General features: G+C 42.7%; 1 protein-coding gene across 13 annotated transcripts in view; it reads right to left on the bottom strand.

Annotated features, from left to right (window-relative positions):
* The window catches only part of Cadps (calcium dependent secretion activator), a 445,492-nt gene extending 431,496 nt beyond the window's left edge, over window positions 1-13,996 (bottom strand). For 2 of the 13 annotated variants that reach the window (XM_052734117.1, XM_052734118.1), the window contains exon 1: window positions 11,373-13,466. In XM_052734117.1, coding sequence (XP_052590077.1) covers window positions 11,373-11,807 — 435 coding nt within the window. In that variant the 5' untranslated portion in view covers window positions 11,808-13,466. Of the gene's footprint in view, window positions 1-11,372 lie in introns of all 13 variants that reach the window. The other 11 variants (XM_052734110.1, XM_052734109.1, XM_052734121.1 and 8 more) reach the window with 10 other exon arrangements.
* Between the last annotated feature and the right edge of the window lie 3,319 nt (window positions 13,997-17,315).

Raw genomic sequence — 17,315 nt, 5'->3', positions numbered from 1 at the left:
CCTGACTTCAGCTGCAATGTGACCAGCTGCCTCAAGTTCCTGCCACTGTGGTATCACGGCCATGATGGCCCGTGCCCTCCAACTGTGAGCCAGAATAGGTCCTTTTGCATGTAAGTTGCTTTTCTTCAGAGTGTTTTATCACAGCAAAAAGAAGAGTAACCAAGACAGAAAGGTCATACAACCATGCATGCAAGCAAACTTGAGGCCCCAAGTAGGTCCATGAACTACGAAATGAAAAAGGGGAGAAGGAAATTAATAGTTTAATAAGGTATATCAAAAGAATCTGTGCAGGACAAGGTGGTAAGGATGAACAACAGTAGATGTAAAGCTGTTTGCATGTTTGCATGTTTGCATGTTTCTGCTGTGACAGTTTAGATGTATGACAGTTCCATTGTGCACTCATCAAGCAGGAAATGCAGAGGCAAAGGGTCTGGTGAGGGAATGCCGTTACTGTCGAGTGGTTTTATCTAGGAGAAATGCCATGGAAAGTGGCATTCTTCTATGCGTGGCTTGTAGACCTGTGCCTTCAGTAGGCTGCTTGTTATTGGCTGTGGTCTAGATGAAGTACTTATACACAAACTACATAAACCTCATCACTAAATACTTTTTTTTAACTATGTTTGAAATAAGTATGTTCAAATTGGCTGAAAATCCTCTTGTAGCAAGGCCTTCAAGTATGAGAAAAACCATAGGATGATTTGCATTTTAGTCCAAGTTCTTTGGCTCACTATAAGTTGCGAGAAGCCATTCACTGGCTTCCATCAGTCTGCAGCCACACCTTGAGTAGTGTTAATGCAAGCATCTGGACACCCAATACTGGCAGAATGGGAAAAGGTCTGTAACGGAGACAAAGATACAAGAACTGGAACTGTGATGATTTGGGTGGCTAAAGCCATTGTTAGTGCTGGTACCACCAAAGATGAGACAGCTTGGGAGAGAGCTGTATCAATTAGGATTGCTCTAACTAAGCATTGTAAACCACATACCTTCAACAATGGGGGTCATGGTGGTGGCAGATATGGCCCCTCAGAAATGTGAGGAGGAATCTGCTCTGTGACTCTGCCCTAACTTCTGGATTACTGGGGCAATTTTCTGTGGTCCTTGCTTCTAGAAGCATCACTTCAGACTCTCTTCCTCTTCACAGAGTATCTTCCCAATGTGCATGTCTCTGGGTCCAAATGATCCCTTTTCATAGGGACATTAGCTATGATAAATTAGGGGAGACTCATCTTCAAGTAGTATGTTATTTTCTTTAAAGTCTCATTACGGGATCCTGAGGTTAATGCTTTCCCATATGAATTTTGGGGTACATAATCACCCATAACAAGGGCCAAGAACTGAAATCTGGAGAGAAAACTAATATTTAAAATTATGGTTAATGAATGGCTGTAGATAAAAGTGGTTGGCACACAAACATGATAACATGAGTTCAATCCCATTGTGGAACGAGAGAACCAACTCCTGAATGTTACTTCATGGCCACATGAGCCAGCACATGCATGCACACTAATAAAGTGAACTCACTACTTCTTGCCTTACACTAGCTTTTCTATATGGGTACACTTCAATCTCTTAGGCAGACTGGTAGGTTACAGGAGGTGAGGAGGGCTGTCCAAAATGACTATGAGTGTTTTACTTACAGGATCCAGTTAGTTTCTTATTTATAGAAGTGGCTCAAAACAATGTATAACATTGTCTGATGATGTCTAACAAACAAAAATTGAATATGGAAGAGCCCCCAAGAAATGTTTTAAACACAGTATGTTATGACACACTGTCTTATAGACAACAGTTGCTATACTTGTCAGAAAGATCGCCAAAGTAGATGTGCAAGTTACATTTCAACTCATTTGCTTAAACAACACCATGCCTACCATCCACACCAAAAGGCTGTTTTTCTACATGGGCAACAGAAGGCGTGATTATTTGCAAGAATTTTCACTGTTTTCCTTTTGCCTTCTGAAGTGGCACAGTCGATTGCTTGAACCACTCTGTACTTTTGCCAAAACCCCATTGTCTCTTTGAAAGTGTTAAACCCCTTGGAGGGTTTGCAACTTAGTGAGTGCTCCTGGAACACCTTTAAAATGCACTTTCCTTTCATAGGCTGCTGGAAGATGGCTCAATGGGTGTGAGTGTTTACCCTGTAAACAGGAGGACCTGAGTTTGAAACCCCAGCATCCACATGGAAATCCAGGGGTGTTACAGGTGCCAAGGACCCTAGTTAGCATGGTGGGAGATGGAGACAGGCAGATCCTAAGAACTCACTGAGCAGCCAGCCAAGTTGAAAGAGTGAGCTTCTGCCTCAGTGACAGACACTATCTCATAGCCATAAGGTAGAAATGATGTCCTTCAATGAATATGCATGTCTAGGTTCCTGGGTACATATGCCCAAAAACTCATGTGTATACACACAAATATACACAACACCACAAACAGTGCAGGCACACACACACACACACACACACACACACACACACACACACACACACACACACAATCTTTTACTCCCTATTCTAGTTTGCCTGTTGCTATGATGAAATAGTCTGAGCAAAAGCAACCTTGGGAGCTTATATCAGCTTACAGTTCATAGTCCATCATCAAAGGAAGACAAGGCAGGAATCTGGAGGCAGAGACTGAAACAGAGACCATAGAGGAGTGCTATTTACTGGCTTGCTCACTAAGCATAATAAGCTCTGCTACTTTTCTTATATAGCCCAGAACCACTTGCCCAGGGATGGCACTGTCATAGTGGGCCAGACCCTCCTACATCAGTTGGCAGTCAAGACAATGCCCAATAGACATGCCCACAGGCCAGTTGTGATCTGGGCAATTGAAGTTACCTCTTCCCATTTGACTCTAGTTTGTGACAATAAAACTAACCAGCATTACTCCCCATCTCTCAATTTCAGAGTAACAGTTGGCAGACTGAAATATCTGTGCACTTTATCATTGAAATAACTTTTCAAACCTTTCTCACACTTTTTAAAATGAAAGTAATGAAACAGCAAAGAGCATTTTCCCCTTTAAAGAGGTATCAGAAAAGGCCACACACATAAATAATTTAATTCCCTTGTAGATATTTCATACCTATAATATTCTTATTACTATGCCAATGTGCAAGAGTCCTATAGTTATTACTTATTCATAATCCAACCTAATCTGGAAGAGATGGCTTACAATAAAAGAACAGAGAAAATACTGCCTGATTCTCCTAAATGTAGTGAAAAGTAATATACTTTCCTATGTTAAATATACAGAACTTACAGATCCCAGGACTTCTGAAACCCTCCAGTTGTCGCTAGAGTGCTGTTGACTGCCTTCTCTTTCATTCTTTTTCAGAAATGGCAAGTTGGTCTCTTCCCATTGAAAACTTGCTAGGAAATAGAATGCTGGTGTGAAATTTCAACATTTTCAAAGGACCTATTGTGTGTCCGACATTGTTTGATAGGTGAGTAATTGAAGAAAAATAAAATGTCTCTGTCTGTGGAAGAGAGGCACACACCAAAGTAATTTAAATATTGTGTACACGAGGTAGATTGAACTCAGATTACAGAGTTGTGTGGGAGTTAGCCCAATGTAAAGGCTTGGGACGGTTTCCTAAGGGAGCTAATGCCAGAGTTAATTAAAGGACAAATAAGAGTGAATCAGAGAAGGGGAGTGGGGTGTTCTAGAATAAGAATCAGCTACAGAAAATGTTACAGCAGTAAGAAACAGTGTAGGAACCTTGGGGGAACAAAAATTTGTGAATGCTATTATGATGGCTACTGTGAGCATTTCCTCAGCAACATGAACCATATATAAGGGACTTGTAAAGCATCTGCCATACTTTTCTCTTGCAATTCTTGATAAGGTTTCTCCATTTTATAAAAGAAGAAGTGTGTGGGGAATGGACCTGTTAGGGTTTGGATGTGAAACATCCTCCTCAGGCTCATGTGTTTGAAGTGTAGGACCCTGGATGGTAGTACTATTTTGGTGGGTGGTGGGTTCTTTATGAAGATGTATGGCTATATAAAGGGAGCCTCATGGGTCGTAGTCTTCCCCTAGTTCTGGCTCAAGTCTTGATTATTGATTGGCTAAGATGTAGGCAAGCAGTCTCCTGTTCCCACTGCCATAGCCTCAAGTCACCATGGACTCCACTATGCCTATCTCACCCCACTGGACAGCACACAAACTTTAACTATACCCCCCACCCCATTGTTCCTCAGTCAAGTGGAAGGTATTTATTTGGTCACAGTGTCATGAAAAGTAACTTAGGTCACATAGCCACCAGTTCACAAAATTTAATTTAATTTAGGTCACATAGCTCACCAGCTAAACAGAAATTTAAACTATGGAATGAAAGTATACAGAAGTGAAGGACTTCACTACTGTGCCATACATTGTCTATTTCTGTAAGTCTTCCCTGCCTAGATATATGAACATATATATGCACTTAATATTAGCCATACTTGCTTAGAATTTACTCTTTATACAAACATAATGCACTTTGTAAGTTCATTAGTGATGGCAACAGTTCGATACTACAACAGTAAACCAACATTTGCAAAGAGTTGTTTGTATCAAGGCCAAAATTTCAAGACTTGAAGAAACAAAGTACCCTATTGTATGACAGAAAGCATAAGGTAGGGGAAGGAAGGTGACAAGGAGAGTAAGGAATTCTGGGAGTCCCACCACAGGCCACTTGAGTGGCCCAAGACTCTGTGAAACATGTAGCAAGTCTTTCCACTAATGTGTTTGCTATTAGTCATTTAACAAATCACATGTTCAAAGTGGGGGAGGTTAAGCTGGAGAAATGGATCCTTTTTCTTTCCATAAAATTAGTGAAGCATCTCAGCAAAAAGGAGGACAGAGATATACGGCCTGCGTGGTTCCATCTAGTTTGTAGAAGATGCCATAATGACGGCCACCTGCTTGTCTAGATTTTCCTATGTTGCTGATGATAGAAACTAGAAATATATCCCTTACTATGGCAGGGATATATCACATACATTAATTCTCACAAGCCTTACAGACAAAAATAATGATATGTATATGCACACATGTGCGTGTATGTATACATGTATATGTATACATGTATAAACTTTGCCAATGCAAGAACTAATACTTATTTTACACTAACCAAATGTCCTATGCTGTTCTAAGAGCTTTACTATATTATCTCACTTAATTTTCATAACAACCCAAAGACGACAGTACAACTACCCACCCTCTATTTTGCTGGTGCATACATTGAACCTCTGAGAGAATGAATAAACTGCAGATCACAGAGTCTATAACTGGCTGCCACAGGTAGGAAATAATCCCAAGTCTCAGAGTTTAAGCTCTTAACCACTGTCTTTACTGTCCATTGAGATATGAACAGTAATGACTAGACTAACTGTCAATGGTTTCCCTCCTTAATTATCTGATAAGATAATTAAGAACAGAAATAAGAAATAAGAACAGAAAAGCAATTCTATTACAGGCTTGGAATAACCAATAAAAATCAATACGGTAGTGCTGACCATCAAGCCTCTAATTCTGTAGAAACGATGACTCTGATCCTAAGAAGAAAACAAGAACAGTTGCCAGAAGCAGGGAACATGATGTTCCAAGTGCCAGACTCTCTCCCAGGAATGCTACCCAGGGGCTAGGGTCAGACCGACAGTATCTGTTAAGCAGCACAAAGAAGGGTTTGGAAAGACCTACAGCACTGCTGTTCTACCCTCTAGACAAATATAATTAAGTTAAAAGTGATGCACATTCTATTATTTAAGTGATGGCAGGGGAGTCTTCTTTGTATTGCTTTTCATAAATCTACAACAATTCTGTCCTAATGTTGTCATGATATTAAACATAAGAAAAGCTGACATTCAAATTTTTCACTATAAAATGTCTAGAAGTTACAAGAGCTGAGAACTAATTAAAAACAGGGGAAATACAGACAAAATAACTTTGTGGATTGGCTCCAAGTTACAAGTTACAGCTTAAAATTTCCCGTGTAGTCTGTCTTGCAACCTCATCTGAAAATCTGCATAGCTGGATGAACTGAAATCATCTCTGACCACCCTGGATCATTTGGAAAGTGCCTTATTTCATAATGTGAAAACATGCCAACTCCAAGCTCAAAGGATTTTACGTCTTGCTAATGAGCAACTGCGTTTTCCAGAACAATCAACTATTATATCTAAAGAGACATGAGCAATTATCTAAAGGTGCCTTGCCCCTTCCTACAAATGACAGATGAACTTACCCTAGAAATAGAAGACTTGCCTATAATCTATGATCCACTAGTGGTAGTATTTTACTTCAGACACAGGTTTCAATATATACAATATCTAGATTTTTAAAAATTGTGCCAAGTCATCTGTGTACTGCTTCCTGAAGATTTCCCTAGCATCAAGCCAATCTGAATGCATCAGCACACACCACCCCTTCTCTTACGACCCACATCCTCTAGTAAACTCTACCCTTCTCTCTTTATTTGAGTCCTATGTCTGCTATCTTTCAAACTAAACCACAGACTCCTCTGACTCAAGAACCAGATGGCACATGCGTCCTTTGGTTCTAGCCCGCAGCCTGGCTGAGTGCTTGCTACAGTGAGCACCGGCTCCCGTGTTTAGACTTAGTTTTAAGATAGAACTCTCCTCACCACCCCTGCTTCACTTTCATAGACACTTGGCCCCAAGTCAAATACTGTCGTATTCAATGTGATAGTTTATGGCTATGCATTCATTTGCTCTTTCAGAGGGAAGATCTCTGAGCCATTTGACGTTCATTACCTGTTAGAGTATAATTCTTCAGGAACGAAAAATTTAATTTCCTTTGTTCCTAAGTCCAGTTGCAGGGAAGGAGGAGGCTATTCCAGGTGTGTAATGAGGCAAGAACATCTTAGTATTTTTCTATAGTCTGCATCTTCAGAAGGTAGTCTATGCCAGAACCGCATATAATAAATGGTTCCTTCTCACTGCACCAAATAGATTGGGGAGCAGGAGCAAAAGGCAGCTTTAAATAATTTAATTATTCTCGTGATAAAGATATAATCTGTTGGGAGGAAATTAGGTGACATTCACTTAGTTGTACTGAAAGCTTAAAATAGTTTATATTTAAAATGCAAATCATATTTTTCATTGGCAGAGCAAAGATTAAAAATTTTGAATAGTAGAGGAATCTAGGTACCTAAAACTAGAAATGGAGGAATTACTAATTCAGGAGCATACAGAGTTAACCAGTACTGGGTCTTGAATTTTATGAAAATCATAGCTTTTGAAACATGCCCAAATAAAGGGAAATAAGTAAACGATAGAGATGGAATCTCTCTAGCAAACAGCGACTCAATGGTAGCCATAACTTCATGGAACAATATAACCTAAATCACATAGAAAAGAGTATTTTGGATTTAAGACATATTTCATCCAGGCATAAAGTCCCCTTGAATAAAATAGTTCTGCTGAAGTAGTCACAATTTTGGACTGTCCCTTTCCACCATCATGTGGATGCGTGTGCACGCGCGCGCGCGCACACACACACACCCGTGGGACACACACACATACATATGGAGCACACACATATACTTCTGCACACAAAAGATCTACATGAGAGTAGCTATAATCTAGACATTATGAATAATGGCTATCCAATTAAAAATCATCCTGTTGATCTAAATATTACACATCATTGTTTACAGTGCCTGATTTCACATTCCCTTAGCAGCATCTATAAGTAGCTGGTTCACATGAGGTAGCCACCCATCATCATTACTATGTAGCTTAGAAACAGATGGTACAGCTTTGCCATGCCAACTCTAGGTATTGACTTTACCATTCTGAGGAAGAAGGGGAGAAAAAGTAAAGAACTGTTGCCATTTTTGAGTTACTGAATCAGTATGGTGAGCGTTTCATAGGGAAAGTTTTTGTTTGGGTCATACATGATCAGTACCACCACGTCACATTTATACTTGGTAATGAAGACAAAATATATTTATAAATAATAAAATACAGTTTTCAAATGGTCTGTTGATAGACTTTTCTTTACATTGAAGAGATTAGCCAAATGCCCAAGCACTCTTTGTCTTCCAGTAAAGGAGAATTAACTATCAGCATTATCCATACAGCATATCTTCTCCCTTTGCTTTTTCTCACTTGTTCTCCTGAGCTAACATACTTTTCCTTTCAGTTTGAACAATGTTAAAGAAGAAAATCTGACAACAGAATGTTATCTAGATTATCTAGATTAAGTTATTGAGCCTTTTTTTTTTTTTAACCGACCCTTCTTTTTACTTCATGTTCTTTATGCCCAAGTTGACTATCGGATAGGTGATCAGAGGAAGAGGAGTGGACATCTTTCTTGGGGCAAGTAGAAATACCCCTTTGTAAGGATAGACACATGACATGCTAGGTTCCTGTTTGTAAACTCTAGACTATTTCTGGCCAGTGTCTTCTACTCAGAAAACAGGATTTGTAATCAGACCACCCCTTGGCTCAATGCCTATTCTTTTGTCTAGCTACATGGTGCTTTAGGCAAACTATTAAAACTTTTTTGAGTTTCAGAGTGATGTTGATAATTATGTCAGAGTTTTTAAAACAATTAAAAATGATCTCAGGGGCTGAGGATGCAAGGGCAAGCACTCCACTTGCCTTGCATATCTAAGACGCTGGGGGTTTCAGTCCCTCCATCACCAAACCAAAAGCAAATATGAGTTCATAATGGAAAATGAATTCAGACAAAAACTATAGACTTTATTAGTAATGTATTGCTGTGGTTCTTTGTAAAATGTGTTATACTTCTGAGTTATTAACAACATAGGAGAGTTGCTTGGTGAACGTGAGAACTGTCTCTGTTCTTCAGTTAACTTAAAACTGTCCTCAAAATAAAGTGAATAGTTTGAAGAATGGTCTAGGTGGAGAGCCTTACACGTTGCGGATACGTGAGGTTGGTAATAGGCATGATGTAGACTCCTGCGTTTCAGAAGATACACTGTGCTTTTTAATACACCCTCCCTGCTTTGTGATTCCCTCTCCTATGCAGTTCTCTTTCTGCCTTCTGCATCGTTCTTTCTCTGCACCATTTTTCATCTGTCTGTTTCTAGTTCACCTGTTTCCAGTCTGTTCAAAGCTCGCCTTTAGGTCACAGTTAGTATATAGTGATCCATACTGGTATTAACTTACCAGTTTTATTTATTGTCTTTTACATTTTCCCATAATGAGTACACAAACCTTTTCAATACTTCTGGAGTTTCAAAACTTTGAATCTGGAGAGAAAGAATGCCATTTCTAGAGTGCATGAAACAACAAGAGACAGAGTAATAGAGAAAGCTTACTTCCTTTTTAATAATGAGATATGTATGTATGGATATATATAATCTTCCCACTGTAGCCACTAGGCCTGGGGCTGTTTTGCTGGGATGTATATTTAGCAATAGTTTTTCCAGTGCCTAAAAATAGTGTGACAGAAGGCCAGTGTTACTATTGTCCTAGAGTGTCCATGATGTGAAAAGGTCATATATAAAGACAGGCTTGGCCCACAGATAGCAGCTTTGGATGGACTGAGGTGAAACATGCAGTCAGATTGGGGGAAACATCTCAGGGTGGCCTTTCTCAGCTGATAGAACTGGCTTCCTACAGGATTTTCCTTTTTCTTTCTCCCGGTGCTTGACCTAAGCATCTGCTTAAAGGACACAGCTACAAAGCCTTTGACTGATAAATGGAAGGTCTTGTTTCATTTTGTTTAAAGTCATGGTGAGAGGCTAGGACATCTTTGGCTAATTCAGTCCTTGAGTTTTGAAGGTAGAATTTCCCACACTATAAAGACAATTAACGTAATTCCAAGCAGACATTTAGATTAACTGGCTATGTAAAGCCACATTCAACCTTAAAAATTGTATCAAATTTTCACTTCTCCAAGGATGTTTTTGCTCTAATACCGGTGGAAAACAAAAGGGCTTCGGAAGGAGGTATTGTGGAGATGAGGGTGGAGAGCAGTACGTATGCCTACCTGCTATCTCTCACCCAGGAAATGAGTCTTTTTGACTTAATAAAATCGGCATCCAAGCTTGTAGTAGCTAAAATAGACAGTGTTGGGTGGTGTGTGCACACACATAAGCAAAGCAAACAGAGCAATCTGTGCCACCTAGAGATAAGGATGCAAGGTAAATATGGAAAGCCCCAACACCTTACTAGAGCCAACATATAATTTTGACTTAAATGGCATCAACGTGGAAATCACTATTTTAAGAAACTAGTCTCACAACCTCGATTGGGTTACAGCTGGAACCTCCCATGGCCCCAGGCTCAACTGACCTCATGCAAGTTTAAGTCCTCCAATCATTGCCAGAGACTAAGCAGAACGCTGACTGTCTTTACTAACTCACTGCCCCTGGGCTCCTGACCTGGCTGATCCTCACCACTGACGCTCAGCCACGGTGACCGCTCCCCTTCTCCCTCCTTTCTCTGGTTGGGAATAGTAATGGGGCCCCCATCCCATGAAATGCAGCTCAAAGCCGGCTTGGCCTTGCCCCTGCCTCAGACACAAAAAGCTTTTGATGACTATAATTGAGAAGCTAAGCCCTTTGCAGCTGCACTTTATCAAGCCAGTAACAGCAGGGCTTGGAGAGCTTTGGCGAGCCAGAAGGTGGCTTCGAAGTCACCTTGGGAGGAGAAGAGGGTCACAGGGAGTATGGTGGAGGTCCTGACCCGGGCACAGGGACCCACCAGGAGCGCCCCTGCTCTGGGATCCGTAAGGAAGGGGAAACGTGGGTTAGAGAGACGCCTGGCAAGAGAAAAGCGCTGCCAGCAGGACCCTTAGGCTCTCCTAGGTGGCGGTCAGCTGACCAGGCTGCGAGGGGGCGCCCTTGGCTGAGTCACGGGAAGCCTCGCCTCCAGATCTGGCTTGTTTTTCCGCTTGCCCCTGCGGCTGCCCGCTGGCCCGAGAGTCCCGCGCAGCTGGAGCTCCCCACCCGCGCCACGACCTGCGGGGTGCCTGCGCCCGCCTAGCGCACGCCCTGGAGGGCGGGCCAGAGCGCAGCGCAGCCGCCGCGGCGGGAGAGCACAGGGAGCTCCGCAAAGGAGCAAGGCCTCTGTGGGCGCTGCCCGCTGCAAGTCACTCCCCGCGCCACCCAGGTCACAAAGCGGGACTTTCCCGCCTCGCTCCCCCGCAGGGAGGCCCGTGTGCGCGACACTGTGCTGTAGGCCCCTGACACATCCCGGGGAGCCCCGCGCTGGCGGAGCCGGATTGTGCGAGCCAAGCTGGGCCGCGGCGAGACCGGCCCCTAGTCCCAGGGCGCGGTCTCCACCTTCCACGGCTCCTCCTCGCCAGCTGCGCCGCCGGTTCCCATTGTTCGCCCCGCCCGCCCGGCGACGTCCCGGCGCCGCTCCCCGGCCTCACCGCGCACCTACCTTCTGCTGCCGCCGAGCCATGTCGGTGGGCTGCTTGGCGTTGAAGGGGTAGGCGATGCAGCGCATCACGAACACGTACAGCTGCAGCCTCTTCTTCCTCTCCTCTTCCTCCTTCTGCAGCCGCTCCAACTCTTCCTTCTCCTTCTCGCTCACCACCGACGGGCTGGGGCTGGAGGGCCGGCCGCCGCCGGCTCGGCTGCTGGGCTGCAGACCCCCGGCCCCGCCGCCGCTGCTCGCGCCGCTACCCCCGCCGCCGCCGGCGCCCACCCCGGCCCCGGCGCCGCCGCCCCCCATCCCGGCGCTGCCCGCCGAGCCCTCGCTGGTGCGGCTGGGAGACAGGCGCGCTCCGGACGCGGCCGAGCCCAGCACCTCCTTGCCGCTCTCTTCTTCCAGGATCTCATCGGATTCCTCTTCGCTGGACGAAGGGTCCAGCATGGTGGCGCCTGGGGGGAGGTGTCCCCGGAGTCCCCGGCTTGGGGTGCAAAAGGTGGGGGGCGCTGGAGGCAGCCGAGGGTCGGCTGTCCCGGTGGGCGCTTCTTCCTAGGTCAGGGAGAGCTAGCGCTGCTGCTCAGCCTCGGCCGCCGCGACCGCTTCCTCCGCCTGGCGAGCGCGAGCTGGGCGCAGACCCAGGAGCGCGAGGGGAGGAGGAGAAGGGAGAGGCGCGTGTGAGCACCCGAGGTGGGCAAGGGCGAGAATCAATTGCGAGCCCCGAGCCCGCAGCCGGATGCCATCTGCAGCCGCTGAAGGAGGCGCCTCCAGAAAAGATGCCGAGTGTTGCAAGCTGTCGATGCAGCCAAGAGCCGGAGAGGCATCTTGCCGATTGGGGAGCGAGCGGCGCTTACGTGTTTATTGGCTTAACTCTCCAGTGTCCGCGGCGGAGAGGGCGACTGCAAAGGACTGTAGGGGGGAAAGCGCGGAGAGCCCCCAAAGCCTCAGAGCTTCACTACTTTTGGTCCTCATACCCCCTAGCCCTCCTTGCCCCCTCTCCTATGTAGACCACCTCTCTTTGCCTCGACCTCTCTTCCCCTCCCGAGGACAAAAAGTTTTTTTTTGTGGTGAAGGGAAAAATAAAGAAGCCAATGGTAACTTCTGACCATCTCGGACAGCAGAGCTTTCTGCGGGCGTTGAGAGGTCACACTAAGAGGAATTCAGCAAGATGGTACCTTCAAGGAAAGGTCCATCTTCTAGTTCAGTCTTGGCACCTGGGGTGGACTGTAGGAGAGGGCAGGAGGAAGGGCACCTGTGTAAACCTCTATTCCAGCAACTTACGACGTATGTGTTCGTTGTAAAATACAAATGCATCAAACTTGAGTGAATTGGTGGATGGATCACGAAGTTCAACTATCTAAGTAGAAATCTAGCCCCCATCCCCTCGAAGCCAGGGAAGCTTTCTTCAGTCCCTAGAACTTGGAGCACTTTCTGCTGAGCCTCACCAGGTTTTGGGATCCTTCCTCCATGAAGGATCCGAGGGAAGAAATAAAAACCCCACACACCAAATAAGACACCCCCAAACTCGCCAGCAGCAAAATCTAATGCACTGACTGTTACAGTCTACCCTCCGAGTTGTGGGGTTGTAGTCATTAGTACAAAAACAGATGGTGTCTTCCTTCCCCGGCTAGGCTACATCTTTTCTTAGGCCAATAGAGGCTGGCACATGGGGAGCTGGCCAAGGTGCTGAACCTAATCAGCGCCTTTCAGATGCATTGAAAAACAACCTCAAGTCTTAAACTTTAGACTATTCACAGACCTGTCAATGACCTCCACCTCAGCTTGTATATTCACACATTTTCTAAGTCCCTTATCTGGAGTTTGTAAATGTGTGGCATGACTTTAAATTTTATACCACAACTGTTGTTCTGTTCTCCAGTCTACTGTGAGTTTTCCTATAAGCTTTCTGGCAAACCTGACTATGTGAATGAACTCAAAACGAAACGTAGCTGTATATCACCCCCCCCAAACTCTTAATTTTTTGAATTAATTAATATATGCACTGCTAGTATTTGGCTTTACCTTACCTCAAGGATACAATTTCTTTATATTCTTTATCCATTTAAAATTTAAAAATTGAATATTGTGAGAACTGCTACAATTTACCAGTACTCTTAAACCCTTCCAAGGAAATAAAATATGTTCAAGTAATGGTTTACCGGTTTCCTGGAATGGAAAAGTATCAGTGGATCAACAACGTTTAGTCAGCATTTTTGTTAATGAACTGTTCTAAGTGCTTATGGAGATGGAACATTTAGAAGATTCTCTCAGGAGTATATTCTCCTTTGGGAGATATAGCATAAACATATGAAGAAGTGTGGAATCATTTATTTCAAACAATACATCAACAAACTCAGGTTTTTAAACTATAAAAGGTTCTTGTGAATGAAGCAACTTGTGAGAGAGGGGAACCATATTCTCAAAGACCAGAGGGAAACTTTAAAGAGGAAACATGAGTAGGGAGATATTGGAGGTTGAAATGTTGGTTTAGAAAGATTTAATGAAAGGACACAGAGAGAGCAAAATGCAGAATTTTATAGAGCTCCCCTATGAGTGAGTGAAGAGGAAAGAGAATCTGAATTATAATCCATTTGGCCATCCAGAGAGACTGAGTTTAACATATAAAGAGGTTAGCTAGGGGGAAGAAAATGATTTGGGGAGGGTTGCTGGAAGGCAGACAGATCATTTGTTGATCAAATATGTCTTCTGTATACAAGTGTAGACATTAAATTATCTGACAGTAAAGACAGAGTGGTGTGAATCTTGTCTGCATATCCATTTGGAGTTTATAAAATTATTATATATTCTTTTTCCATAAGGTTTTGCTTAGTTTTATATTTTTGCAGATTCTTTTGGGGTTGTATTTTTTCAAATAGTCCTTAATGAAGAAAGTGAATAACCACCATTTATTAAAGATAAAGAGACCTACAGACAAGATATGCCAGCCAGAACTCCTTAGGTAGTTGACCTAAAGATCATGACTTTCCTAAGTGAACATTCTGATGAACAAAGAAGGAAAAAAATCTTAGAACTCAGTCAGATGCTCTTAAATTTTGTCTACGTTTTAATATCTATGTCCATATAATAATATGATTCTACCGAAGATGCCAGTGCTCTCATGCAAACATGCTCCAACAAGCCATGTCAGGAGCATACATACGTTTGCCTCATATACTCTTTGACTATGAAGGAAACTTGGATAACCTTAAAGTGATAGAATAACTTTTAGTAAGTAGTGTAGAGAGATGTATCAGGAAAGTAGAAGTTATAACATTCAATTTAGTAATCTCACCCACAAAAGGTAAACCTGACACATATTTGAGATTCTAAAGCGAGTGAAAACAACAGACGCTAAGCCAGGGGTTTCTGATAGATGCTTTAAAGAGCTCCACTCTCCTCACAAGTGTTGGTCATGATTGAGTAAGAGGCCACACACTGACCGATAGTTCAGGTAAAAGCAATCACTTCTTTATGTGGCTAATAAAACATGTTTCAAATAAGAACTGGTTTTAATCTCTACTTTGGTGTCTTGTGGTTTTGTTATCAGAAGGCAGAGTCTAGTCAACTTACTATTTTAAAAATATATATTAATTTTGTTTTTAGTCATAATCATCTCATCTAATAAATATTTTCTTTAAAAATTTAAATTCTGCCGGGCGGTGGTGGCGCACGCCTTTAATCCCAGCACTCGGGAGGCAGAGGCAGGCGGATCTCTGTGAGTTCGAGGCCAGCCTGGTCTCCAAAGCGAGTACCAGGAAAGGCGCAAAGCTACACAGAGAAACCCTGTCTCGAAAAACCAAAAAAAAAAAAAAAAATTTAAATTCTATGACTAACACAGAAGATCTGAAGGTTGATTCATTCAAATCTTGGGGTATGCCTGAGGTCAAGTTAAGTGTTGAGTTTCTCAGCTCAGGTAATTCTGTCTCTGATACCTATTAGTATCATAATCCTAAGCAAATGAATGTTCCAGACTCAATGGATAATTGAGCAATACTTACTTCCCCTGAAATGACAAGAAACTTAGGTGATATATGCAAAGTCATATTTTAGCTGTAAATATTTTTTCAAGCAATAATGGAAGGCCTTGCAGTAAATAGTCAGTTAGACTTGAACACAAACAATGGGGAGGGCAAATAAAGTGAAACATCATAGTAAGAAATAACAGATCCCAAGTTAGAGAAGGTTTGCTCTTTTCTTTAAATGAGCCCCCATTTGGGTACCTTTGAAGATTTAGAAAATGATCTACTTTGTTTCTGAAACCATTTTGCACCCTTCCTCCTTATCACACAGTGGTTCTCTATATAAGGAACTGAAGTGAGTTAGGATGGAAGGAAAGGTATTCATGGTCCAAAAAATAATAACATCAGGCCATACAAAATCATCATCTTTTACTCAATGAAACCAAATATGCTCGGGATCATAAATAATAGTGCTTGTGAGAACTGGCCTTGGAAATGTACTCTTTACTTTTAAGAAGATGAAAGAAAAAATAAAACAACACATTTACAGTAAATATCACAAGAAAACTCTTCACAAGAGCAATCATGTTTCTTGTGTTTGCAATTTCCTTTTGGAGAAGTGGGAGCTAGGTCTAGTTTGGATGGGAATGCAGTTTATGCTGGTATTTACTTGAAAAGTTGGAGGGTTTTGTCATTTTGTATTGGGGTAGTGACATGGTACCAGAGAGTGGGAGAAAATGTTCAGTCATTTCTTGTTGAGGAATTAGATAGGTAATCTATTGGTTAACCCAATTCTCCAATCATGGTCACCTTCGTAAAACTGGTAACACTATGTCTTTGTCTTCTCAAAATAATATTTTGAACTGATTCAATTAATATTTAACCATTTTCACAAATTTTAGTGGCTTCAATCTGGAAACAGTTATCCAGATTATAAATAGAAATAACTAAAATAATATTTCATACTAACAAACTTCAACTTCAAATAAGGGAAATGGAGGGTGCCTTAACTTACATGTTCATAAATGATAGCATGGACCTTCCTGAGTATTTAGGAGGAATAAACTGGGTAAATGAGGGATGCTGAAAGATGTAAAGGTGGATCCAGATTCCAGAGAAGGTGGAATTATCTGGTTAGGGATTCACTAGATAAATACAGTTAGGGTAATGGTCTAAAACAGCATAGTTACCTATGTGCCAAGTCAAACCAGGAGAAGAAATTCCATGTACTAACACTTTTGTGCAGGAACGTGTTCTTCCTCTTCTGAGGGAGGCCCTTTTCCCATGTAAGAGTCTACTGTTGCAGCCCACTGTTTATAAGAAGTTTGTTTCTCCTTCTGTGTTTGTTTGATCAGTGATAGCTTTCAGCCAATTTGGGTTTCAAAAGACTCTGTAAGAGATGGTGACATCTCTCACTATGCACTAATAAATCAGACATGATGATTTGCCATAAGAACCAAAGGCTTCTAGAAGAAATAGGGTTTGCATTATAATGGAGTGTGGTATATTTGTGTGTGTGTGTGTGTGTGTGTGTGTGTGTGTGTGTGTGTGTGTGTGTGTGTGTATTTCTTAGGGTTTTATTCTCATCATGACCTCAGCAACTCTTATAAGGAAAATATTTAATTGAGGCCAGCTTACAGTTCAGAGGTTTAGTCCATTATTGTCATGGCAGAAGCACTGTGGTATGTAGGTAGACGTGGTGCTGGAGAAGGAAGCCAGAGTTCTACATCAAGATTGGCAGGCAGCAGGAAGAAAGTGAGCCAATGGGCCTGACTTGGGCATTTGAATCCTCAAAGACCACCCCTAGTGACACAGTTCCTCCACAAAGGCCACACCTACTCCAACAAGGCCATACCTCCTAATGCCACTCCTTAAGCATTCATATATGAGTTCATGGGGGCCATTGTTATTCAGACCACTGCAGTGTGTGTGTGTGTGTGTGTGTGTGTGTGTGTGTGTGTGTGTGTACTATTCATGGGACTGTAGAAACTAGAGG

This window comes from Peromyscus californicus, unplaced genomic scaffold (genome assembly GCF_007827085.1).
Source record: "Peromyscus californicus insignis strain IS unplaced genomic scaffold, ASM782708v3 Scaffold_12__1_contigs__length_115047231, whole genome shotgun sequence".
In the NCBI taxonomy this organism is placed as follows: domain Eukaryota; kingdom Metazoa; phylum Chordata; class Mammalia; order Rodentia; family Cricetidae; genus Peromyscus; species Peromyscus californicus.
This window is presented reverse-complemented; position numbering and strand designations above follow the sequence as displayed.